Here is a 26,516-nt window from a genome sequence, read left to right as displayed (position 1 = left end):
TTTTGGAATAGACAGTAATAGTAAGTAGTAATAGTAAAAGTTTAACTCATAAAATAATTTCTTAACAATATGTAGGTCAGGACCACAAAGAGGATTCGGCGACAAAAAACAAGTTAGTGGAATAATAAAAATTCTTCCCTAAAATTGTCTAATATTTCGCTATTCTATTTGAAGTTTTCTAACTAAGAAAATTTAAGTAAAGGGTACGAAAAATGCGATACCACGTTAATTACAATTACTAATTAATTAAATGAGGTATCATCTGCTTTATATCCCTACTACTCCTTCCGTCTTGACTTATCTGACTTCCTAGATTCCTCAAATCAGTCACTTTTTCTATTTTTTTCGTCTCCTATCTGTATATTCGCTCTTTCCCTACCTTTCCTTCCCTTGCATACCAGTTTTTTATTTTACTTTTATTTATTTTCATACAATACTCTTTTGTCAATACCGCTTCCATTTTATTTAAATCTCTCTCTAACTCCTCCTAGCTAGATGCTAATACATCATCTCCAAATCTAAGCATACTAATCTTTTGCCTCTGTATATCTATCCCTAGAGTTGTACTGTCTTTAATGATGTTGGTCGCGTCTTCGATGTATAGATTAAAAAGTAGCGGTGACAGTGTGCATCCCTGTCGTCTGACTCCCTTCCTAAAATTTACTTATCTACGTTGCAGCTCCAGCTCTATAACTGCTTATTGTTCTTTATACAAACTAAGTATCACTCTTCTATCTCTGTAACTCATCCCTACGTTTTTAAGTATATTTAACATCTTGTCCCTTTTAACATTGTCTAAAGGTATTTCTAAATCTACTAAACATATGTACGCACTCTTTCTTTTTTCTATCGTTTTCTCTATTGTTACCCGTAATGTTGTAGTTTTAGGGAGATACGAGGATTAGCTCAGGATTGGAAAGAGTCGCGGTACGGGTCTAATCATCAGTCTTAGGACTGTTGACCTTAAGACGATGATGATGAACATCTCGGATAGAATAGAAAGACAAGAAAGTTGAAACTCTTCTTTATAATAAGATTCTTCAAATTACTGTAAGAATATTTCAGAGAATAGAAAGGAAAACTAAACTTTCTGTAGGTTTTCTGTTAAAAAGACTTTCTTAAAAGCGGAACATAAGATTGAATTACTGTAAGAACGAATCGAATGCATAGCACACTTCTCTAATTCGACCATAAACCTGTGAATGACATTTTTTTTTATCAAACTTGTTAAGAGTGGACATTTATTAGATTAAACGAGGCTGCAGTTGTATTACATGAATATAGCATACACGTAACGAGGATTAAATGCTTAAGCATACAGCGGAGCCTGACTTAACTGTAATTTCGAAAGTAACACTTTATTTATTAGGCCAAATTAATTTGATACTCTTACCTTGTTGGAGGATTTTAAAATATATCGTAAACATGTGTGGGAACATCTGAAAAAAATGTGTAATCGTTACTAACTTGTGTCTTTGACAAATCGTTTTGTATGAAGAAAAAAACCGAAATGTTTCATGTCTCATTTACAAAGAAATTAGTCACAGTGTGGATTTATTGGTTAATATTAACCGGTAGAGACAGTAAAATATTTGGATTGTCAATTTTTTTTTTTAAATAGAAACGTAATTTTATGATTGGTATGTTCTGTTGTACATTAATCCTTCACGAAAACTCCATAATTTAGGGATTAGTAAAATTGCAATTATTAATTTTGTAAAGTGTGTTCTTAGTAGAATTTTTAAACTCGTCTGAAATCCAAAAGGATTATCGTGAAAAAAAGGACACAATTTTAATCGCATCCACGAAAGAATCCAACAAAAAATTTAGTGATTTTCTACATTTATTTCAAAATTTAGATACATATTTAGAAATCGACAGATTTCTAGACTATTCTAGGTAAAAGACATACTCTCAAATGCAGAAATACTAAATCAAATAACAAATGATACAATTTTAATAGCAAATTGCTAATTTTTTATGAGAGAGTTCAATGAGCGATCAAGAGAGAAACCCAAACTAAAATTTTGTTAATCTTTTAACAGTTTCAAAACAAATAGTTCGTATAGATATATTTTCCAATAGCAATATGTACTAACAAAATTTTTGAAATTAGTATTTAAAAATGGTTTCATAATTGCACACTTGATATGTCCTGCTGTATTTCAAAATTTTCAGGAACATAACTATCACATTATAAGGAAACGACGATTATAATAAAACGATTGATTTTTAACCATTCTAAGTAAAATTTTTGGAGTAAATCACATCATAGTATAAGAAATATCGCAATTATAAATTTGTATTTTAATAATAGTTTATATAAAACCTAACAGGATTATCATGAAAGGAAGAAGAAAACTTTAGTTCTACCCCTGAATTTACTTAATTTTTTACAAATTTTTTAACTATCCTTAGTAAAACTTTTAGAAATCCAGTTGAAAAAAATACATTTTTATTTGACACCTAACAGGATTATTATGAAAAAAAGAAAACAAATTTAATTACAAATCGACATACTCCTAATCTATCTAGACAAGAAGCATACTCACAAATGCAGAAATACTGAATCAAATAATAAACGATGTAATTCTGATACCACATTGCTAATTTCTTATGGGAGACTCCAACGGTCGGTCAAGAAAGAAACCCGAACTAAAATTTTCTTAATATTTTAAAAATTTCTAAGCAAATACTTCGTATTGTCTAAACCAATACATGTACAAGACACTGTAGAATACAAACCTTCCAAATTCGCCTTCAAATCCCTTCGAAAGGAAAACAAAGGCTATTTTTCATGCAACAAAAGCTGCACGGCCTGACATGATTCTGAGCCTTCTGGATTTGATATCGAGTTCAAAAGAATAGAATTCAGTAAATGAAACCGCCATGCACATTCACCGGATGTCGGCATTAACCGTTTCGTTATTTTTGCAATCGACTGTATAACACGATACTTAAAACTAATACCATCAAGTTAACTGTTTATCCAGTCCATTTGAATGTATATGCAACTATGCGTATCTGTCCGATCTGTATAAGATGCTACACGTGCAGAATGCACCTACATGCATGCCTCTGACACACACACATACATTTTATGCACTGAAATTGCTAATGCAAGTGCTTTTCTTTACCCAAAAAAAAAATCCAAGTTATTTCGAAAACGTTTTATTATATCGTTTCTTACGATAATGAGTCTTCACAATATATATTTGTTTATTATTTGTAAATGTTTATATAATAAAGATTATCCTTATTATTATTTACATTATGGTACAGCAACATGTGTATATGGGTATGTATGTACTATATATGTTGTATGTATGATGCAGGTTAAATGCTATTTTCCGATAACAGTAAAATGAAGATGCAGACCCATGTCAATTTCACCGTACGTTACGATTTTGTGTCGATGATAGTAGCGGCGATGGTGATGATAAAAAGAAGACGTACGAGGTGACCATAAAATTTTATTTCTTAAGAAATAAAATATATGGCCCTCTAGCTGCATGATGTGTCCTCTTTCGTTTAAATGAATTATGTGGCTTGATTTTACCAACGAAATAATTTACAAGCCAAGGTAAATTATACGGACAACGGTACAACCAATAATATGACGAAATATTAATCAAATTTAGAAAATGTTTTAAAATAAGTAGACCATTAAATTCTTTACGAGATTCCAAGAAAAATATTCCTTTGCAGTTTTTCAATACGACTTCTTGTTACTGAGTTATTAACAGTTAAAAGTTAAAATCGATCGGCCAATAACAGCGCTCCATTTTTGCTGCAACCGAACAGCAGAAGTCAGACTCCGCCTATTTCACCTTGCAGCTACCAACACGAGCTCTGATTGGTCGATTACTTCAACTTTCAATACGTAACTACTCAGTAACTAAGCATCCGATAAGAAAACTGTAAAGGAAAAAATGTCTTAAAATCTCGAAAGGAATCTAAAGTTTGTAAAATCAGGGGTGTACAATTTACCTTCACTACTTTCCATCAAACTGCTGGTAATATATGCATCTTTATTTTCTAAAGGGTATTACCGTGTGATAACATGAAAACAAATGAGCATTACTAATTAAATATAGCAGTCATTAAGTGCGTAGTCCATTGGCGACTAAAATTTATATAAGGATACAGAGATTTGTGTTGTACATGTTTGTATATTTTGCGAACGGCTCGTTGTAGCGTGACGATCAGAAAGTAATTGGAAAGAAAACAACTGTACCAAATTTTTGCTTGGTCATTTTTCCGATAAATTTTATGAAAAAGCTTGTTAGTTAACGTACTGTACAGTACCGAAGTCTACGGTAGGAACTCTCACTTTCTTCGTGATTATAAAAAAATTTAGAAATCAATAATCGCTATAACGAAAGGCTATCGGACAATGTTATTATTTATTGCATTTTCCTCTTTAGGGAAATAACTTCACTCGCGGACTTCGGTACCTACACAACGTACACAAATATATAATAATAAAAAACGATCTGTGTTATTGTTTTTCCATTGTAAAAAAAATTACTAAACAACTTGTACTGTAGTATAGGCACTGAAAGTAACTTTTTTTTCGCTCGATTTTTTCTTTTTATCGTTTTTTTTTATGACACTTTTGAGACTTCCGGCACCGTGGCCCAATCTGAGCGTCAAATCGGCTAATGTGCTCCTGTTTGGCCTGTCAGGTTCGTCGGGATACCTGGTATAAAAATCGGGCGAGGATCTGTACAAAAAGTTCCGCAACTCCCCCGGCTCCCTTGAATATTCTGAACTTCTCTCTATCGTATTCATATTATAAGGCACAGAACTAAAGTCCCTCAACTTGGACGACATTCCGAACAGTCGGTTAGAAACTGATTTCGAGATGTCAGCTGTCTGGGGTCCCCCTTCCAGTTCCTTATCGATGACATTTCGAGTTGTGTCGACGTATCTGTAGGCCATAGGGGTTAAGTTCCGTGTTTCGCTACGACTTCTGGATTTCTTAAAAAATCTCGGCACAGAATTAGTCCAATTGGACTTATTTTGACTCAATTCGGAACCCGTGAAGAAATTGGCATATCTAAACTGCTGATAAGGCCTGGAAGTCATGGTTGTAGTAGTGGCGGATTTCGGAAAGTACGCAGAGGGATGCTTTTCTTTGTGCAATGGCATAGATTTTGTACTTTTAGGAGAATCTATTTTGGTTTTGGCAAGGACCAAAGGATTCTTCAGCATGCTGTTGTTGTTGTTGTTTGCCGATGGTACGCAAACCCTAACGTATTGGCCTTTGTAGATGTCGTCTTTGGAAGATGCCATTGGTGGTTCTGGGGCTTTAGACTTTGTTTTTTTACGCCTTTCGGGCCTTTGAGGACCGTCCAATAAATCTTCCGCCGAATTCCAAACTTTCCTAAGTATCGTTCGGGCACTAATTAAATTTCTTTCTGGCACACTTCGAACTTCCGTCTGAGTAATGTTCTGGTCGAGGATGTTCTCCGTAGATAGAGATCTTTTATGAAAAACGGTAGACACCTTCTTGGTACGGTCTACCTCTGGAGAAATCTCCTTGGGAGTGGTCTCGGTACTGTTAGCTTCTCGACATGGTTCGTTCGTCGTATTCTGGGCAACGTTCACTTCTCTGGTCACTTGAATGTGAGTGACGCCGTTTTCGTCAGTCCTTTGGAGCAAATTGAACTTGGTCGCGCCTCCGAGAGACTTCCCGTACGCCTTCTGGCTACATATGGCTTTGAGCGTACTAAAACTCTTGTAAAAAGTCTCCAAACATTTGCTACTCTCGAATTTAAACACTAGCACTTCTTGTTTAATAACGAAAATTAAAAGATCGGCCACGCTAACGTCAGTATAACACATACAATCGACTAGATCAAACACTTCAAAACGTTTCAGTTCTTTTTCCGGTTCGACTCGGTTCACATCCGCGTCCAATTTTTCTGGATCGATATTCGAAGGTGACGGGACATCTGTATCGTCTGAATCTGAGCCTGCCGACCCGTTAGCACTATCTGTCTCGTGTGACCTGACGTTCGTGTCACCAGCAGGATTTCCATCTTCACTAGATAGCAACGAAACGCTGTCTATGTCAGATTCAAAACCCTCGTCGACATTTATAGATGGATTTTTGCTATTATTATACGCGGACACTTGAGATGGTCTCTTCGGAAGATGAATGTTCTTGTCCAAAAGAGCAGTTCTCATCGGGAGTTGTTTTTCCCTCGGTTGACGCGCATATTCAGGAGAAGGAACTCCTTTTGGAAGTAGAAGTAGCTTTAACTGGTCCAATTCACAATGAAGCTCGTACCGCAAAAAGGGTGGCTTCTTTGTCAAAGCCAACTGGACCAGGGATGTTAATGGCGAGGTTGTGGGTTGCCGGAGCAGGAGGGTACCTGCAGCCATTTTCAATGTATCTGTAAAAACATTTATTATATTAAGTCAAAATGATCTTCAGAAGGAAAATAAGGCCCAAAGTGTTTCATTGAAAGGTGGCTACAAACGTCTTCGACATGGGAGAGTGTTATCTCTTTCATTTTCAATACAACATACAATAATAAAGAAACCATAAATACTATTTTAATATTAATACTATATATAAGAAGTACTTTGATATTAATAGTGGTTAATATATCAAATATGAAATGTGGAAATTCATTTTCCACTTGAAACAACTATAAATTACCTCAAGTTAATGAGAAAAAATTTGCAGCTGTTGTGACTCCCTCGTCGGGAATCGAACCCCGGACCTTTGGCTTTACGCATTGAGCTTAGTGGTGCGTAAAGTTCGGGTTCCATTCCCGGCGAGGGTGTGACAACAGCAACAAATTTTTCCTAGTTAACTTGAGCAATTTACAGTTGGTTCAAATGGAAAATAAATTTCCACATTTAATATTTGACAATTTTAATATTTCAAACACTTTTTTAATAAAAATTCTTAGGGAAAACCACAAACAGAAATGTGCTAAACTACCTTGTTAAAAGTGTGACGTCTTTTATAAAGGGCAAACAGGCATGAATATAAAAAGTAGACTCAAAGAACATGCAAACAGATGTATAACAGATGACAAACCAAGAACAACGATGAGGCCATTGAATTGAAAAAATAATTTTCTTACACTGACAAAACACACGGTAAGCAGAGGTAAAAATAAAATTGAAATTAAAAGACCATTGAAACTTAGACATAACATACAAATTATCAGTAACCACTGAAAACTTGTATTGCATTATCATATGGAGCCTTTTGTTCGCCAAGATGTTAAAAATCCGACTCCTAATAAATATTAGGAATTTATGTACAGGAAGCCGTTGAAGGAAACTTTGCTTGGCAACTAACAATAGACTATTAAGAAGAAAACGCCTCTATTGTCCGACTAGACCGACGTGATAAATTACTGCAGAACTAGCAGGAAAACTTTTTTCTACTCGCATTCTTGGCTTTCACCATAAGCATCCGAATAAAATCTGTATAGACAAGATTTTACTTGAATGCAAAATTTTATCATAATAATATTTATATCTAAGAAAAACAAGCAGCAAAACAAAATAAATTTAATTGATATTGACGAAAAACAGACGATAAAAAGCCGGTCCTTATTAAGGATACTCATTTACCAAGAACAATTTTTTACATTAAATTCAAAAGTAGATTTAGAAAATGTTTATTTTCTTTTATTATCTGCAGAACAAACGAAACAATTATTTTAGAGAACAGTGTTACTTAAGGGTTAAATTTTTCTTTAGAAAATACAATTCACAATAATTTATTCTAAAAATAATATATAATAGTGTTCTACCTTGTGGATATTTATTTGTTTGTCAACATAACAACAAAACAAACGTGAAATGTTTAACAACTATGGCTTTGTAAAATTTCATCCTACTTTATTAAGAAGTTCAAAAGATATTCCGAATAAACTACAATATTTAATTAAAAATTAACAATTGGACGTATTTTAGTTGGAAATAAACCGTTGGAAAAAAGTGAGCGGGTCTAAATGAATCTATCCGGGTGTATGGTTGGTTCCATACATTCTAAAGGCATGTGATAACCATCAAAGTTTTGTTTGACATATATAACTGATTACATTAAAGAATACATTATACAATCATTGAAAGGGCTAAGTGCTACCCACTGAAGGCTTAAAGTTGAGTTATGATGGGATTAATTTCAAATGCTAAGGATCGCCGATAAAAGTACCATCCTCTAGAAACGTTATTATAATAATGTACTATCGTCTTCTTTTAAAGATTTACAAAAGAAAATATAAAGATTTCTGAACAATACCTAGTCAGTTACACGATATGATAAATTATAATCTGACAATCAACCGTAAAACCGCGTACTTAATTGCTAATTACTGTAACTTATCTCTTTTTTCGATTACCAGAAACTTACTATTTTCAAAGGTCAAAAGTAAATTGCCACAGTTCAATTATACTATTGATTTCGTCACACTGCCGTAAATTGAAGATATTCGCGAGTGATTTGATTGCAAAATCGAATTTTTCGACGAAACATTCCAACAGGTCGTTTGTTACCTTTAAACCACACTGTCACAATTACGCAAGAACACTCTAACACATACTCACATACTTAGCGATATATGTATGGAAAGCATTACTTGTACCTGTATACAAACATACGGACACACATCCACAGACAATACCCAGTTTATTGACTTCACATAATACCTAGTGACCGAATCGCGATAGCTACGAATGGGCCAGTATGTTTTTAGGCTTCGAAATCACTTTTACTAGTATGTATAAAAAACAAGATATACAGGGTGATTTATGATCTACAGCACGCGTTTTTGACGAAAGAAAAGAAGTTTAGATACCTAGTACAGTTGGTTTACAAAGTTCTTTTACAAATGAAGATTGCAGTTTCCTTCTAATTTGCATTGAAAAATGCAAACGTCTGTAATAAGAAATTTTACGTACTTTTTACAACTGAGTAATGCTGTCACATTTACAAAAACTTTTACTCATAAAACGACTTTTTGTTACTTACTGACTAGACAGAACGTCTAGTTTTACTCACAACAGATGTTATAGAAAATATCGTAAACATAGAAAAGAGGTGCCAGGTAGGAATTGCAGCGGACACTAATAAAGAAAAAGGAAAAACGTTACACCAATTGATGTGTAAAAGAAAGAGATGCTAACAAGACTAGAGCGGTTGTAGGGAATATTGGAAACATACAAGAGAGATGCCAGGTAGGAATTGCAGCGGACACTAATAAAGAAAAAGCAATAACATTACACCAATTGATGTGTAACAAATAGAGATGTAGATAAGCAGAATTTGAGCATGTTGCCAGCATCGGACTATAAAAGAAAGTTCAATATTCTCTGGAATTTAGAAAAGAAAAGACGCTTGCTTAAAGATATAATTCCAACCAGGCAGTTATAAAGCCGACCCTGATTTTTTGCGCACTTAAGCAACCTCAAACCGCTGCACCGCTTACTATCATTCAGTTATCTCTTTTCACTTTGTCTGTACTCCTCATGAAGCATTTCCTAACTTAACAAGGGCGTGTTCAAAACGCTGCAAATGACTACAGTTCCAAACGGAAACAAGAAAGAACATACGTCTGTTCTCACAGATAATTTATTGTAGACTTTGTCAATTTTGATCGTCCGCACTGTAGGTCCTTACAGAGAAAGGTGTTCTGTCAAAATTTGGATTGTGTTAGTTCTCGATGTGAAGACCAAAAGCTATATAAAAACTCATCTTGTTGAAATGTGGTTGGGAGTCCTTAAGAAGGAATACAACTTTAAGGATTCGTATCTCAAATAGATGAGTTTTTACGACTTAGCGCCATTGTGACTTTCGATTTACATGTCGAGAACTATCAGAATCCAAAGTTTCAAGGACTTTAACAAAAGGTCATTTTCCGTAAGGACCTAGCGGGGTCATTTTCAAATACAGAATTGTAATTTTCAATGAAAACTGTTGGCATCTCTAATAAGATAAATCAAAAATCAAAAACAGAATAACATAAAAAACCGATTTATTGTCTAACTCACTACTGAACTCATTTCATATTACTGAAAGCTCATCAGTGCCAAAAATAGAAAATTGTGTATGTTCTTCTTCATGTTCTAATAGGTACTCAAAAATTTATTTGCAGATGTGAAAAATGCGCGGTATGCAAATTATTTATTTAATTAAAAATTTATTCGTATTTTGACATTTACTCGCCTAATAAAGTTTTCCAAATTATTATAACGATCTACCACAAAAAAAGAAAAATGAATATTTATAATGGATGAGGATTCAACAATGATTCAGGAACTGTTGTAATGTCAAGGCTCACATCAACAACATAAACAATAGCATTAAGTATATAATATAAATAAATATGAACACCAATGTAGATAATAATGTCTGGATAATACATGGTTGAAATATAAAGACAAACTATTTTTTTTTATAGTTTTTACTTCCTTCAGATAGATCAATTTATGCGTTGGAGGACTTAACACAGAAGACCAAGATCTAGACCGAATCCGAGACTGAATCAGCAATACCAAGACTAATACCAAGACTGGAAGTCTTCGTCTTGATCTAGGTTTGCTCATTACATAATGTAATGGTGCCTGGATTTGATTGGCTGCAATTGACTTGCTACGCATACGCAGTACTAGTAGCCAATAGAATCTAGGCACCAACCACCTCACCTGAGCATGTTTTTAGAACTTTTCATATTAAATTACAACTAGAAACAAATGACTGAACGAATCCTACAGGATTCAAATTTGGCAGGCGTTAAACAAATGATATTTTTTACATTTCCGACCGTAATAAATAGAAACCGTTCAAGTGCGTCATTTGTTATTTATAATGGTGGTTTCGATTAGGCAAATTAAATTGAAATTTACCGCTCTAATATCTACAAAAACTCCTTAATTATAACGAACACAGTTCGGAGGTCGTTCGAATTATTAATTTTCATGAACCCACAATTTTTGCTTCCGTCTTTCCGAAACAAAAATACGGTATATTTTCGCATTCTCATAATTACTATTAAGATAATGGCGGCGATGTGTTTAATTGAAGAGCACGGATGCCCGCGTTCAATTACAGTGTTTGTTTGTAACGGACTGTGGAAGGTACAATTATTATCCTAACGTTAATCGCAGCCGTCTTGATTATTGTTACAGCTAGATATAATGAATAATCAGTTTGCTAGATTATTATTTCCTCGAACCCTAGGAAGGAAGTTGAAATACCTCTAGGTTGGCGGAAAACAATAACGTAACAGCTAATGAGAGCAAAACAATTAAAATTATCTTCTATTATCATAATCTAACGACCAATTGCACCATATCTGATGCACTCGTTTTATTACATGACAGGTACATTGATCATATCGAATGTATGATAGTTAACCTTAATTGTATTATTCTAATCAAAAATCGTTGTCAATTCCACGAGATGCATTGTAACTTTTATATAATTTTCAAAGAAAAATCGAAAAATGTAAACGTCTTCAAAACTAAAAAAAGAAATTCAAACGTTTTCCAAAAATTTCGGATAAACTTTACAAATAAATTCGTCGTAATTTCTTCTTATTTTAATCCAAACAGTGTAGAAGAAGAAGTGGCTGACTCTTGGTATTAAGGAATATCTGACTTCAGGATGGAAGGAGTAGTAGAGATATAAAATAGAGGATAGCACAGGGTCGAATCGCCTTTAAGAAAAAAGTTACTTCTGTGATCGCAAACGGTTAATTTAGAGTAGGAATAGGTTAGAAGCGTTCGAAATGTGGTGTTACAGGCGAATGATGAGGATACCGTGGATAGAGAAGGTTAGAAATGAAGAGGTATTAGAAAGAATAGAGAACAGAGGACTCTATGGAAGTCAATAAAAAATAGGCGAGATAGGTTGGTAGGACACCTTCTCAGGCATGAAGGTCTAGTCAGAGACATATTAGAGGCAGAAACAGGAGTTAGNNAGGTTAGAAGCGTTCGAAATGTGGTGTTACAGGCGAATGATGAGGATACCGTGGATAGAGAAGGTTAGAAATGAAGAGGTATTAGAAAGAATAGGAGAACAGATGACTGTACGCATGTCAATATAAAATAGGCGAGATAGGTTGGCAGGACACCTTCTGAGGCATGAAGGGCTAGTCAGAGACATATTAGAGACAGAAACGGGAGTTAGGAGGGGTAGAGGTAGACCTAGATTAGATTACTTTTCGCAAATAGTTAAGGATATGGGTAGTTCTAGTTTTGGGAAGATTAGCTCAGGATAGGAAAGATTTGAGGTGCGTCTGACCGACCAGTCTTAGGACTGACGACCTTACATCCTACATTTAAAAGTATGATACAATTTTCCATGCGCTGGGCACTTTTCATAAAGTTGCTGTTCGTGTTAATTAATATGGGAAGCGGAAGTTGGTAGGTAGTCAGTTGAATTTTTCGGGTAATTTGAACTGCAGCAGTTCTTAACGAGTTGACGTAATATTACGTAAAAAAAAAAATAAAAGGACATGGTTGAAATACGAAACTCCTCTGGTAACCCAAGATGACGTCTGTGGAAACAATGTGGACAATATCGAGTACCCTGGTTACTGCGTTACTTTACAACCGCATCAGTCAGTTATCATTGCGACATATTAGCAGATACCTACATTAAATACAATTACGTAACTAGATTTCCTTATGCATCCATACAAATGTATACAGGGTGTTTCTGAAACAAGTAGCACGCTTTCGGGAGATAATAAGATACTATACAAGAAAATTAAGTAAATGCTTAGTGATTCGAAAGTCCACCGTTTTCGAGAAACGTATTTGAAAGTACAGTCAAGGGTCAGTCCGGTCCTGGTCGTAATCCATCAGCTGCACCGTCCGTATTGTACCAGTATTTCTTTTGTGTTTTGTGTGCTTAATACTGTGCCAGGGTGTACTTTAAGTAGTATCACATACTATTAGCAACGAACAAAGCGTTCAATGATTATAATAGTAGTAAGCTGTTGATATGTACATCATTAGTCGGTCCACAACAGTCACTGTGCAAATTTTTCATCGATATAGTTGTCGCATTTTTTATACGTTGCCAATTCACGCCCAGAGCCGGCTTTGGATTACAATCTTTTTGTCCCATAACCACATTGCTTTACCCACTATGCGATTCCCCACTGCATCTGGTTAACAACCTCCACAGTTTGTGGCTTATCTCAGAAAAACACCCTGTATTTCGGTAGGCATTCTCTGGTAATTCTCACAAGTAAAAATATTCGTTAATAAGTAAAACAAGTAACCAACAGATTTATAATAAATAACGAAACAAGTCGTTAATAAATCTGTCAATAGTTCCGGCAGGTGCAAAGATGCCTAATAATGAGAATATTTTCTTCATAGACGATTAAACATTTCCATACACGGTTGCCAAATGTTACGTTTCGTTTTTAAATTTATTTGCGCGCGGCCGTCGTTCATTTGCGCCGGTCTCAGCCTACTTGTCTCGAGATGCATCCGAGCGTGCCAAAGCATATTATAGCGGAAGTGCATTTCTGCTTGCCGTTGGTCGTGGTTGCGTTGTTTGCCGGTCGTCGTCTGGGGCCTGGGACTCTTCCACCAGAGTGGGTGTCACAGTCACGGCTGACGTGAGTCATAAAGGAACAATGCCACGTCAACAGTAACACATAATATATATATATAACAACAGGCTTCGCAGGACAGCGGATGTGAGCGCCGTCGAGGACATCGCAGTTGGCCGCGACGGACGTTCCGCTCCTCTTCGTTTTCTTTTTTTTTTTTTTTTGTTTTTCACTACTAGCCGGATTGTCAACGCAGTTTTTTGCCCTTGATTCCACCCACTCGTACAAGCGCTGGGTACTGAAGGCAAGGATAATTGCCGGCTAAGGTTACAAGTTGACACAAATGAATGAAATTCGATGACAATGATGGCATTTTGATCTGGAAGCGCAGTTTTTAAGCTGGTCACATATTTAGGAAGAAGAAAGTTGAGAAACATTATTTCTGGATCAAGAAAATGAAATAGCACGACCGATTACAGATGCCTTGTCAAAACAGTTGATACTGAATACTGATTATCAAAGATTTAACGACAAGAGAGTTGAATATCGCTCAGAAACACTGTATTCTGTATCAACAACGCTGAATGCCATTACCAACTCTAGATGCAACATCAAGCAAATAGATGCTATACACTGATGATAGCAGATTTAAAGATATCAGAGTTGAATATTACTGAGAAACACTACTTCTGCATCAAGAAAGCTGAATGCCACCGCTGGTTTTAGATGCAGCAACAAAGAAATAGATGCTGGATGCTGATAATCAAAGATTTGAGGATATGAGATCGAATATCACTGAGAAACCTGCTTCTGCATCAAGAAAGCTGAATGCCACCGCTGGTTTTAGATGCAGCAACAAGGAAATAGATGCTGGATGCTGATGATCAAAGATTTAAGGATATGAGAATTGAATATCACTGAGAAACGCTGCTTCTGCATCAAGAAAGCTGAATACCGCTGCTGATTTACGATGCAGCAACAAGGAAATAGATGCTGGATGCTGACGATCAAAGATTTAAGGACAACCAACATGAATATCACTTAGAAACACCATTTCTGGATCAAAAATATCATCGATTGTAGATATTGCAATAAGAATATAGATGATGAATACTGATAAGCAAAGATTTAAGGACAAGAGAGTTGAATATCACTGAAAAACATCGTTTCTGGATCAAGAAAACTGAATAACACTACCGATTGTAGATGCTAGGATGATGATCACAGATTGAGGAATAAAAATGTTGAATATTTCTGATCGTGAAGAACAATAGTTCTGATGAATCAAGAAAATTGGATGACACTACCAATTGCAGATACTGAAACAAGAAAATAAATGCTAGATAGCGAAGATCATTGGAAACGAGACAGTTAAATGTGAATAATAAGAATGATGGTTACAGATTTTGAATGGCATTGGTGATTACAGACATTAAGTTAACGAATAGTGGAAGACAGTATCTACGAATTAACAGATTCTGCGTCTAAACATAATCTAAGACAGTCACATTCTTCTGTTTTCAAATGGGTGGTATTTCAAGCAGTTTGAAGAGTCTTCAAGAAACTTGTAACCGTATATTAAGTTTTTTTCAAGTGTTTACAGGCAGTTTTCATCGTTTCTCGTAAAGTCAGTTTTATGGATAGCATCGGGTACTTCTTATGTAACAGACCATTTCATCTTTGTTACTAGATTGGTCATGTGGACATAAAATCTAATTATGTAATGCAGAAGATGCAACGTCTCAGGCCGAAGTATGCATTAAGAGGTCGTCATTATCCACTTGACAGGACATCATTCAATAATATTTACCGTCGTCGCTTCTGTCTTTTTCTTGTTTTCTGTCTTCTTTGTCGTCGTCTTCTTCTTCATCGTCGGGAGCATCGTGGGGCTCTCGCATAACTTCCGGTCAATGGGAAAAACAATGTAATATAGGATAGAGAACAGGGTAACCGTGACAGAATGATCTAAGACCAAGGGCTAGGTACATTAAAGAATCTTACTGATTTCCTTCGATCGCGAAAGTGGTCGTTTTTAATGGTCTAATAAACGAACTCGTAAATTTCCACGCAAGTTGCAACTCGAAAAGGAGAAATTAACAGACCGAACAAACTCACTGAAAAATAAAATCGTCGAGCGACAAATCTGACGATCGATCGGAATCGACCAAGATCGCTGTTCTTTTTTTTCAATTAATTATTATAAAATTTATTATCTATTCATCATAAGGCCGTCAGTCCTAAGACTGGTTGGACACTAAACTCCTTCTACGTCTTCATCGATGCAAGATGATGTAGGCTTGTAGACCTGCACTAATACCGTTCTTACCGGCTTCGAGTTTAATTTAACCATAACTATCCTATCGCCTTTTTTGTAAATAACCTTCTACACTCTGCCCTACTTTCCTACGCATTACAATTCCTACCCCCGAATTACCTTCCACCGATCCTGTATGTATTATTTGAAAGTCTCCACTCCAGAAGTCTCCAGCTTCGGGCCAACGGACTTCACTAATACCTACTATATCTAATTCTAATCTGATCATCTCTACATTTAAATTTTCCAAATTCCCTACTTGCCTCATTGTCCTAACATTCCACTCTCCGACTCGTGAAATATTACACCTTCCCCTATTGCACTTATTGATGACATCCCCCGAGGAGTTCTAACCTTCTCTATCCACGGTATCCTCATCATTCGCCTATAACACCACATTTCGAACGTTTCTCAAATTTTCCAATTTTCCTACTTGCCTCATTGTCCTAACATTCGAATGGGGTGTACCTATTTCTTTGAACATGATTTACGCCAAAAGAAATTGACATATTTGAACAAAATCTTCACTATGATAGCAATTAGGGTTCCAATGCAGAATAGTGTCAGCACAACACTTAAAAACCTGAGAGAAATCTATTATCTATGAGTAATAAATATTCAAAAATTTACCCTAATGTGCGTTTGTTTATTTGCCGATTTTTTTTGTAATTCGTGTCAAATGCCTTCGCACATACGTATTTATGGCAACAGTAAAACGCGTGAATCCGTACACCACAAGTTGGCCAGATGATTTCTGAGAAGCGCTCGAATCACTAATTAGCATTTACAGCGGTTGACCCTCTTTTCCATGCAATTAAATTTGCCGCCAATTTATGTATCTACGCAAAAACGACCAAGAGCAAGCCAGTAGTTAATCATTTCATTTCTCACATCATTATTCATTTCTTCACGCATTTCTCAAGTGCAAAGAAAGTCTATTGTTCCTACATTAACCTAAACAACAAGCGTTTTTCTTCTTTTCATTGTCTTCAAGGGAAAATCCACTTACAGTATGGGAAAACTAACTAAACATTACCAGCAGAAATACAATTATTATCGTGTAGGTATGCATATTTGTTAAAGGAAAAAAGAATAGTGAATGGTACAAGTCAGTTTCTATAAAATGTTTGTGGTTAACAAAATCAAACATTATCTACCCTAACACGTACTTAGTAAACAACAATTTTACTAGACTCTTACCAAGTTTTTACATCGAATTTCAACAATTTATAGCCTCCTCCTGGAAGAACCCCCCAAATTTCGATAACTAGCACGTCAAATAACTTAAGATGAAAAACGTAGGAAGTGAATATTAATGTGAAAATTCATTTTTAGTTTCTATCCACTATAAATTACCTCAAATTACTGATGAAAAACTGTTGCTGTTGTCACACCCTGGCCGGGAATCGAACCCGCGATCGTTGGCTTTACACGCCAATGCTTTGACCACTAAGCCACGAAAGGTTACAGCAGCAAGAACGACAAAACATACTTATATTTAGGTGACAGATCCATCGAACTAGTGTATATATATTAATGCTAGGTATGTGAAGCACTTTGAAATTCAACAGTGGTTAATATTAATGTGAAAATTAATTTTTAATTAAATGGGGAATGAGTTGTAGTTTTCAGAAAATCAAAAAAATTGGCTCATTATAAAAATGTGCTGTCACAATTATACATTCCTTGTTAGGAGCCACCCTGTACACTATAATGTAGTCTCTCATATAAGCACAAATACCTTTCTATATGGTTTACAAGGACCTTCCACGGTTCATACATAATTTATTACCGATTATAACGATGCAAGGTTGATAAACATTTTAAAAACAATTGGGTCCAGATATGAAATGTGTAAAAATGTATGTTCAAAACGTGTACGTATCCAAGTACCTACCAACACGAATCTGTTAAGACAAATGATACAGCGGAATGTGATTAACAAAATCTTCTGTTTCTTATTATTATCCCATACGGTTTCGAAAGATGGGTGAGGCCGGTCGTATAATACATGTACGCAAATCAAATCTACATTAACCTTTTGTTTTAAGTGCTAAAAGTATCTATAGCCATTTTAGTTTCGCAATTTTCAAGAATGATCGACTTGCAGTTAATAATTACCATCGGTGCGAAGGTTGAAACTTGCGAGATACCGCGATGGGGTCAATTTTGGGAAGGCGAAGTTCTTGTAATAAATTCTTAGTGGACTCAAGAGAAGTAATTTTCAATCAAAATAAAATAAAACATTCGAGGTGTGAATTACTGTTCGAGTCGAATACGATCTCTTACCAACAAAATAAAACGAATATTATAAGTGGATGATTTTCGGTATCTAGGAACTCAGATAATAATTAGGGATGGAAGAAGTATCAGAGATATAATACAAGGCATAGCTCAGGGTCGAGTCGCTTTTAACAAAAAGTAGTCACTTCTATGCTTGGACGTCGGACATGGACGATGCCGGACGCTCGAGCTTGTCAACAACAGGCGAAAACATTGATGAAGTGAAGAAAATAGTGTTGGCCAATCGTCGAATAACCATTAAAGAAGTTGCTGAGGGCCTAAACATATCGATTGACCCCTGTCATTCGATTTTTACCGATGATTGGGCATGAGACGGGTCGCGGCGAAATTCGTAACAATAGCATCGCATTGACATTGCTAAGGAGCTGTGGTATTCTGTCTGCTACGACCCAAATTTGCTCCAGAGGGTCATAACTGGTGACGAATCATGGGTTTATGGTTATGACATGGAAATCAAAGCTCAATCATCCCAATGGAAGCTGCCGCCCGAGCCAAGACCAAAAAAAGCGCTAAAAGTTAGGTCGAATGTGAAGGTTTTGCTTAGAGTTTTCTTCGATTGCAGGGGCATGGTGCATCGTGAGTTCTTTCCATAAGGTAGAACGGTCAATAAGGGATATTACCTGCAAGTTATGCGCAATCCGCCAGAAACGCCCGGATTTGTGGAAGAACAAATATTCGCTTTTACACCATGATAACGTTCCATCTTACAAATCGTTGTTTATGCGCGAATTTTTAGCCAAAAACAACGCACTAATAATGCCGCAGCCACCGTATTCCCCAGATCTGGCACCCTGTGACTTTTTCTTGTTCCCAAAACTGAAGAGGCCCATGAAAGGACTACGGTACATTACGATTAACGAAATAAACACGGCATCGAAGGAGGAACTGAACAAGATCACAAAAAAATTTTTTTTAAGGTGCTTCGAGGATTACAAAAAACGTTGGTACAAGTGCATAATATCTGGTGAGGATTTATTTGAAGGGGACCAAATAGATATTTTTGTAAATAAATAAATAATTTTTGAAAAAAAAACAAAATTCGCGATACTTTTTGAACAAACCAAGTGAATGAACGGGGGACTCTGTGGAAATCAATAAGAAATAGGCTAGACAGGTTGGTAGGACACCTTATCAAAAAACATAAGTTAAGAGGAGTGGAGATAGACTTATTAGATTAGATTACTGTTCACAAACAGTTAAGGATTGTTTGGGATGTTTTAGTTTTAAGGAAATGATGATGATGAAGATGATACGATATTTTTTCCTAATTTCAGAGATGAAAGCACAACATTCCTTCCCGGATGACAATTAACGCCTAGCAAAATATCCCGTCCTTTCTTCCTTTGATACATAATATTGATGCCTTCACATTCGGAGATGCAAATTGCTGTAATGCTGTGTTAGTCATCAACCGTTTAATAAAATCACTTTCTTTTTCCCAGAAAAAAAATCCCATTCACGCGCGACGTTTATATTTAGATAAGTGTTAGAAATTGCAAAACTTTCTCCTTTGCCAAATGATACTGTACATAATAATAACGCATATTTGGTACATGTGTACGTACATCTCTATAAAGCCAATTAAGCTGAGCACAAAAAAGAAATACGTTTCACTTGTTGAAATTGAAAGGCAGACGAAAAAACAAAACTTATTTGCGCCGTCTCTAGTTCGGCAGGTGCATCAACTTAACACGGTTCCGAAAAATTTCCAAAACTTAACAACTACCAATTACCTCGCGTACTCTTCCACTATTAAGCGATCGAAAGTTCCTGTTAATTTTTAACATTAACGTATTTGTTTAACGTTCCCTTGCGAGACGTTCTTTAAATTTAATTGTGAAGCTGTACACGTCAAACTAATTGTAATGGCAATCACATTAGATTAGAATGTGTGTAGGTAACTAACTGTAGCTCCGATACGTCAAAATTGATGATTTTTAATTAAAGATTATGATTAAAAGATAATCTAACCTACAACACAATTCGATCTTTTATAATTAAAAATAGTTCCAGAACATAATGTTATGAAAACTGATTGCAGCAATCGTTATCACTGAAAAGCAAAACCGATATGTTTTTAGTGTTTTAATTCGCAAATATCTTTTAAACCATTGCACAAACTCGTCTAAAATTTTACTGTATTATTTTGCTACAGTTTTCAACCGAAAAATGAAATTTCCACTAATAACTGAGCGATGAACATCTACCTATACATAAAAATATCCACATAAGTTTAATTCGTATGATATAAAAGTGTAGAAAGGTGTTGTGAAGTGACATGTATTGCGTTTTGACGAAAATGTGTGTTTTTCAAAATCATTGAATCGACTTATAATTTCGTCTCCTTCTAAACCAATTTTCAAATATGGACACGCAAAGTTTCGCCCTTTACAGTGATTCATGCCAAGCGCCAAGGGTATAGTAAAGTAACATACATGTATTGTGTTAAAAAAATCGGTTGTCTGTAAAGTCGGTTTACTGACGGTAGTTGAACGTGACAACGTCATAAGAAAATACTGATGCAATGGTTTCATTTTTCAAAAGAAAATTTTAATTTTATTTGTTTGATACATATTTTGTATAGATATAGAGAAGGAGGTAAATGGAAATGTATTGTTGTATAGCATCTGTCCACGCGGAAGCATCGCTCACTCAAGTAGGAGAGAGACAGATGTCGAACGCTGCCGAACGCGGAGGCCGATTGTGCCTCTTTGTCGCTCGTTCCGCGCTCTCGCTTGCACTTCAAGCCTTAAATGGAACGCCTCAGAGCGAGGTAACGCCGCATGAGTCATGTTTTTTCGTGCGTGCAGCCGGCTCCATCGAATTTTAAGACGTTGTCACGTCAAAAAAACAAACGAAATTATTTATAATTTCAGCATTATTTAGGAAAGGGTACGCACCAGAACTTCTACATCGAGCCCCGAATGTCCCAGATCCGCATCTGATTATGTATGACACTTATTCAGTTCGTGTACTCGATGGTGTTGGTTCATTTTACAAGACAATTTGTCAAAATTATCACGGAAATGTCCTTGAATGTAAAACACCTATGCGGCGGCGACAAATTCGTTTTTCCATGCGAAGAGTTCGTTTTCGCAATGGGATTTTGCTTAGCACGCTGCTCCGGCTGTCGTCGTTACTCGTGCATTACCTTTTAACGGGCATGTTTTCAGCAGAACTGCTTGATTTGCAATTAAAACTAGACGACTGTTGACCTTAAGCGTTACGTGCGTGATCGAAGCCTAACTAATAGTACACACTACGGTATTATTCTGAAATGCGATCGAACTGAAAAGTGGGGCACGTCTTGTTTTGCGTTAGGTAATAAATTCGAAGCGAAACAAAATAATAATAGAGTTAAACAAACTATTATGTTATTTCTAAGTATTTAGTGATCTTGCGATTAGCGATACACTTAACGGCACTTTCTGATTTCTTAAATTACCCCTTATTCGACTGTCCATATACATAAATGTCTATCCTATACTTTATTTTTTACGTACACATGGACATAGATAATTTACATGGTGTTTATGAAACCACTGGCAAGCTTGCAGGAGATGATAGGGCATAATAAAACATGAAAATTAAGTAAATGTTCAGTCGCCTGAAAGTCGACCGTTATCGAGAAAAACGTATTTGAAAGTACAGTCCGGCCCTGGCAGGGAAATACAACATTGCAGCGCCGCTTTCTATCAACTGCAGCATCCGTGTTGTACGAATATTTCGTTTGTATTTTGTGTTCTTATCGACAAATGCCTCCCAGGGTCATAAATAATTGGGTTTGAGTATTGAAAACAGCTTAAAAACAGATTTTCTTTTAAGATTAAGTAAAAATTTTACGATCTCTCAAAATACTCCCGCAATAAGCATCTTCCACTTAGTCTATAAGTTGGCAGACAATAAAAAGTATTTTAACAATTTTTATGACTTTATTATTTAAAAGTTGCATCTACTTAACGTTGCCCTAGCTCTATAAAATCGTGATAAAATTCATTAATTATGCTGTCTTGCTATCCAAAAATGGGACAACATATCATAGTATGTTCGGTGTATGCTTCCATTTATAAAGATTACTTAAATAGGATGAACTAGATCTCATCGCTAATGAAACTAATTTGTATAACTGCGACACCAAAATTGCATGCAGTTATGGTCATGCAGGGGTCAAGTCCGTCACGGATGTGTGATACATTTGTTCAAAAATTATTATTTAATTCCGGTTGCTTCTGTTTCTGCTTGTTGAGAATACTAATTGTTCATATTTTGTTTAAGAATTTCCTAAATTTCAAACTCTCTCCGAGAATCGAGATATGCATGCGTGTCGTCTATGATCATTTCATGATAAAAGCTTTTCGTTTTATGGTTTCAATTACAAAATTAGGTTTAAGGATTTTTCAGGTAATCCAGTATCCAAAATCAAACTAGAATTAAACTTAGGCGACATTACCAGAAAATTTTAGTTTAAATATAGACATTTCAGGTATTAATATATATAATCAAACAAAATCTACACTGAAAAATGTAAAAATTAAAAAAAAAATTGTCCCTTACATTTAAAGTTTTCAAAACTCTATAAACTTATCTTTAAGGATGTTTGGGAGGTATGTCAAAATGCTACGAGACAAATGAAAATTTGGAAGAACATTCAATTCTAAAACTCCTCTAAACATTACAAATCGATTCACTAAACCGTTAAAAAGTTATTGAAATTTTAAAAAATTGTAATTTCACTTTGTCATTTTATGGAGATTCGTTAATCGAACAGATTAAATTTATTTTTATTAACAGAAAAAAAGCTACCAGAAATTTCAAACTTTTATAATAAGTAACTTGAACTCTGGAGAATCACTTTAGCGTAAGATTATTCAAATTCACTAAATGGTTATCGAGGGAAACATGAAAAATTAGCTGAAAATCTCGTTTTTACTTGATAATATTTATAATTGTCTGAAATAAATGCAATTTTAAAGTTTTAATTATTATTTAAACGTATTAAAAAGTTTAACGCTCATTATTAATACAGAAAGTCAGTTAAAATTTTTCCATATTATTCGTTATTTCTTATTTTATTCAAAGTTTTTGGTCAAATTCCAAATTTTCTCTCAAAAGTATAGATAGTATTTATTTACCTCATGATATGCTGCAAAACCTAATTAATCACGAATTTCTAATTTTATGTACTCTTGTCTCCGATTATACCTTCCAAACATCCTTAATTTAACACAAATTTTATGGCTAGACTTCACGGCCATTCCAAAATACTATTATCCTTCCTATAGCTACATGAGATTGACATCTGCTTACAATAGTCCCTGTTACCTATGAAACATTTTCGTTTGTCCATCATCAAAGACAATTAATTGATACATGTATGCAGTGATGCAAATAAAACAATTATAAATCGCTTGTTTTCTTGTTACTCGTTGAAATAATCAAGCCCGTGTGTGTGTGAGTGTGTAGTCATGCTGTGATAGTCCGCAAATTAAATTTTTAACACGGAGAGAAATGTTCGTGGCACAAGTAATGTTGGCAATTAGAGATCTCGTACCTACAGATATAAATTCAAACGGCTCTAGTGATATTTACGTACTCACGTCTGTCCAACGGTAAAAAATAAGAATAAAAATGTAGTAAAGCGAAGAAATTAATTTTGTCCGTCTGGCTCTCTAAGTAGCCCAGATTTATTAAATGAAAAAACAGGACTGGACTCGGAAAATTTTAGATACGGTAAACGTTCCTTATTCACGGTTTCCTTACTCGCGGGTGAAAAAATTGCAACCCGGTTCCTGTATTCGCGGCTAAAATTTCATTATTCGCAGATGCAATTGGTAAACAGAAAAGGATTCGATGTCATTTATTAAGGGAATTGACAGCAATAGACCGTTCGTGCCAACTGTGAATTTTTCCGAAAACATGAACTCCTATTCTAAATATTTTGATTTAACGCTGCGAGATAAATATCTAATTTTTTGTATAGTGATAGACAAAGATTCACACTAACTCGGTACGTTTTTGGTTTTCAATACTACGGTCATTAAAAGCTTTTACAAGTGCTTAAAGTTAATGCTTCTTATAGGACACGTATTTTCAATAGAAATTAAAAAATTAAAAAATGACCTTCGACAAGCTTTAGAACAAAGGTTTATCAATCTTACTACAAAATATCAGGCCTCTGTTCGAAACATTAAACTCATGATATCTAGAACCGATAAGCATGTTTTTACCCTACGACGCATGTACTACTGAATCCCCTTAATGTATCGGCATCTTTTGAGTATGTACAGTTGGTACGTGCCGAAGTGACTTTTATAAAAAATCTAACCGAGTAGAAAAGGATCCGGCTTTTGAGTACTGTTGCCTCTTGCCGAAGGGACTTTTATAAAAGATTTAAAAATTTAAAACAAGAAAAAATCAGTAAATTTTTTAAACTCTTGTCTAAAGATGATTATAATAACGATTAATTTTATTGGGAATTTCTCAATAAATTGATTTTATTCTGATACACATTGGTTTCATTTCGGAACCTTAGAACGTATCCCCTATAATTCCATACTAATTACCATTCTATATCCACGGTTTCTGTATTCGAGGCATATTTATGAAATGTATACCTTTCGAATAAAGACCTTTTACCGTATGCAGGGTGCAAACACAATAAAAATGAATAAACAAATTTTTATGTTATTCCATAAATTTTTGCTGTTTTTAATACGTAAATAATTAGTAGATAAACTGCGACATGATACAGGGCATAAAGGGAGAAAGGGGACGAGAAGAAGAGAAAGGCAGGAAACCCCCCCCTTCTCGCCTCCTAACTTTAACAAATTTTCAATTCTAAAAAAGTATTAAAAACCCTTTTCTATAAAAATATATTTTTCTTATTTGTGCCTAAGTGTAATGTTAGTATTCAATAATCGCCCGTTTTTTCTTAGCGTCACAACTGATAATAATACATGTGAAATACGGTCCTGGCACTCGATATGTAGCGATATAATTATTCGCCAGATCGAAAAACACAGGCGCGACAACGCTAACTTAGATAATAAGTACACTTCATTAGTGAATCAGGTTTTTCTATTGAAACCGCCAACCAAGTTGCCTCAAAGAAGTGCAAAATTAATATGCATGTACAGTAAAATTAATTACTAGAGAACGAACAGCGAAGCGGGTAATTTATTGTAGCAATTTACTCCTTCACCCAACTTATCGTCTTAAAAGCGTTCAAATTTTACATAAGCAGGATTTTGCTCAGATTTTAGACCGCCACCCGCATTTATTAGAAAAAAGTATTGAAATTGTGGACTTCACTACCAGGGTCGGACTGATACCATTTAATATCGTACGCCTAAGTAATCACAACATGTTGTCCTCACTTATAACACACGTCTTTTATATACTCAACCAGATATTCAATTGGCATAATTTTTGGCTAAATTCATAGGCGTAGCAACAATTTTGCCCTAGGGTGAGGGGGCAAAAGAATATATGTAAATTTAAATTAGATTCCTAACTGTTACTATCAAATTATGTAGTTTTTTCCAGGGTGGCGGTCAAATATTTATTTAACCATCTTCAGACTGAAAAAAATTTAAATAAACCGAAACGTTAGTTGTGTTACAATTATTTGACCGCCGCCCTGGAAAAAACTACATAATATATGTAAATTATTGTAGATTTGTCTTGTTACTCGTACTTAAATAATTGACATTCTTGGGTGGGTCAGGAGGGTTCTAGGGTGGGCCTGGCTCATCTTGCCCCCTCCTTTGCTACGCCAATTACTAAATTCGTACCCTTCTCATAATGTCGCATTATTAATATTAATTATAAAATTCTTGGAAAACAAATGAAACCCTTTGACTGTTCTATGTAGACATACGATGTGGTAAAAAATAGTTAATAAATAACGACACTTTTCTTTCTCATATCTGATGAATTCTAGGAATTCAGGTGAGAGAGAGAAAGAGATAAAACAGCCAGGCACGAAAGATAGCTAGGCTATTCAAAGGATTCAGGTGTGCGATCGTCAATTTCCTCAAAGCAATAAACTACAACACATACTTTTGTAACTGTATAATTCTTCCATTAGGCGCATCATGAGCAAAAGGGGATACGCGAAATGCACCAGCGGTTATAGTTTAACCACTACAAACTCACCGTCACACGTGGGCCAGTAGCTATAGGGTTGTTTGGAAAGTCATTTCGTTTTTTCCCGACAGAGGATTTAATTGTATTCTTTTGCACCCAACTTCACATTTAAGCCGTATAATTTTTATATGCTTTGAGAGCTCATATAGCAAGGCTTGTGTGTGAAAAATTCCAATTAATTCTACGCAGTAGTTTTTGGTTGG

At 35.2% G+C, this 26,516-nt stretch overlaps 2 protein-coding genes across 3 annotated transcripts in view; both read right to left on the bottom strand.

Annotated features, from left to right (window-relative positions):
• LOC108744453 overlaps nucleotides 1-26,516 on the bottom strand; it is a 119,621-nt gene that overhangs the window by 73,361 nt on the left and 19,744 nt on the right. Inside the window, exon 2 of one of the 2 annotated variants that reach the window (XM_018480236.2) lies at nucleotides 1,394-1,439. The exons of the other annotated variant lie outside the window; for it this stretch is intronic. The gene's annotated coding sequence lies outside the window, so the exon portion shown is untranslated. The remainder of the gene's footprint in view (nucleotides 1-1,393; nucleotides 1,440-26,516) is intronic. 2 annotated transcript variants of the gene reach the window in all.
• LOC108744369 overlaps nucleotides 3,203-26,516 on the bottom strand; it is a 40,547-nt gene continuing 17,233 nt past the window's right edge. Inside the window, exon 2 of the mRNA XM_018480091.1 lies at nucleotides 3,203-6,404. Within this exon, the coding sequence (XP_018335593.1) occupies nucleotides 4,531-6,393 (1,863 nt within the window). The 5' untranslated portion in view covers nucleotides 6,394-6,404 and the 3' untranslated portion in view covers nucleotides 3,203-4,530. The remainder of the gene's footprint in view (nucleotides 6,405-26,516) is intronic.

Source organism: Agrilus planipennis, unplaced genomic scaffold, assembly GCF_000699045.2.
Source record: "Agrilus planipennis isolate EAB-ADULT unplaced genomic scaffold, Apla_2.0 scaffold6, whole genome shotgun sequence".
Lineage (NCBI taxonomy): Eukaryota > Metazoa > Arthropoda > Insecta > Coleoptera > Buprestidae > Agrilus > Agrilus planipennis.
This window is presented reverse-complemented; position numbering and strand designations above follow the sequence as displayed.